At 40.4% G+C, this 1,899-nt stretch overlaps 1 protein-coding gene across 1 annotated transcript in view; it reads right to left on the reverse strand.

Annotated features, from left to right (window-relative positions):
- Positions 1–1,899, reverse strand: part of LOC102195057 (protocadherin gamma-B2-like) — an 8,182-nt gene that overhangs the window by 378 nt on the left and 5,905 nt on the right. The window contains exon 3 of the mRNA XM_013907755.1: positions 1,684–1,893. Within this exon, the coding sequence (XP_013763209.1) occupies positions 1,684–1,893 (210 nt within the window). The remainder of the gene's footprint in view (positions 1–1,683; positions 1,894–1,899) is intronic.

Here is a 1,899-nt window from a genome sequence, read left to right on the forward strand (position 1 = left end):
GTTATCTGAGATATCCCAGATTTCACCGGGTTTCCTCCGTCTATAGCTGTTAGTTGGAGGTGATGTGTAGGCTTTTTTTCTCTGTCGAGGGATTTAGAGAGGACTAACTCTGGCACCTTCCTTCCACCGGAGACATCTTTAAGCTTTAAAGTAAAATAATCGTCTTTATTTAAACTATACGATCTCACCGAATTCACTCCGACATCAAGATCTTGCGCAGTTTCCAAAGGAAAACGTGCCCCTGCCGCTGTCGACTCTGCTATCTGCAATGTTGTTTCTGGAGATGGGAATGTAGGGCAATTATCATTGATATCTTGTATTTCCACCTCCACTCGGTACAACTGTAAAGGTTTATCAATGACCACTTGCAACGTCAACACACAGATGGCGCTTTGTCCACATAAAGCCTCTCTGTCTATTCTGTCATTCACCACCAGCTCGCCCTTCTCTGCATCCACGCTGAAATACTGCTCACCAGCCTCAGAAGCAACGCGCAGCTTACGGTCAAAAATCTCAGACAGTCCCAAACCCAGATCTTTGGCAAGATTTCCTACCACAGATCCCCGTTTTAGCTCCTCTGGGATGTTGTAACGAGTTTGTCCGTCTATTGTACTCCACAAAAGAAAGAAAAGATGCCACCAAAGCACCTGCCATCTCCAGTCTCGGTATCCTATTGTCTTTGTCATCCCGGATCCGATATAATTATTTCCCAGAGAAGGAAACAAAAAAACGAAATTTAACATCCATGGCTATAACATTTTAATCCAAGGTAAATATCCGAAATCTCCTCACATAAGAACAAAATTGATTTAAATCTGTTAAGAGCATCGCTTCTCCTCACCCAGCTCATTGCAATATAACTGTTTCGGGTGCTGTGTGTGCATGGGGGAGGGACTAGATCCCTTTGTATGTTTGCACGATTCATTGGTGCACACAATTCATCTATGCTACCCAGTAAGAAGGGAGGTGAGGAGTGCTTTTAAAGACACAGCCACATATGGGGAAAAATTCTATATAAATAAGTAACAATTTGTGAAAGGAATAACGGGATGGTAGAATATCCACGTTATCATTAATCTTCATGCGAGTAAATAAGCTTTGACAACTACAATATTAAAGTTGTCTTCTTATTAAAACTCTTTGTTTTTTATGATTTGGGTGAAAATGCTTGCAGTAAATGAAAGACGTTTGGCTCCTTTGTAAAAAAATTTAAAGCGTCGCTGTCCGCTTCTGTGGTCCTGAAATGTCATTCTAACAACTGTAGGAAGAGCAATATACAAACGCAGTCTAATCCCAGTAAATGGTTTGTTTACAAACACTCAGTCTCAAACGCTTTCTGTTTTTTATTTAAACTTGACATCACAAACAAATATTAGGCAGGAATAAGATCTGAATTCGCTGGCTTAAAGTATTTAAGCAGAGCAAGTGATGATGATGGTATGTTGCTTAAGGAAATTTGAAAAACAAAACAAACAAACAAACAAACAAACAAACATATTTGCACTATTTAATAATGAAAGTACATTTTTTTGGTATACCAGTATAAATATGTTGCCAAAAAGCCAAACTATAGGTACTGATACACATAAAAACATTAAACAAACCGACGGATAACTTGTGCGTAAAATTAAACTAGCCAGTAAAGCACAAAACGGGTAAAAAGAACGATTGCTTTCTTCTCACCTGCTGGCTCTCAAAGGTCCAGGTGCTGTCGGGCAAAGAAGCATCCAGGACACTAATCACCTCCTTAAAGTCTGTGGTGCTGCTGGGTTTGATCAGAGTGAAATCGCTGTACTCTGACATCGGAGACATACAGGACCTGAAGGACTGACTCTGAGACAGCATGTCTCCTCCCAGGACCTCCACGTACTTTATAGGTCCATCAGTGTTGAGCTGAAT

Source organism: Pundamilia nyererei, unplaced genomic scaffold (genome assembly GCF_000239375.1).
Source record: "Pundamilia nyererei isolate P.nyererei 1_Seehausen unplaced genomic scaffold, PunNye1.0 scaffold00008, whole genome shotgun sequence".
NCBI lineage: Eukaryota > Metazoa > Chordata > Actinopteri > Cichliformes > Cichlidae > Pundamilia > Pundamilia nyererei.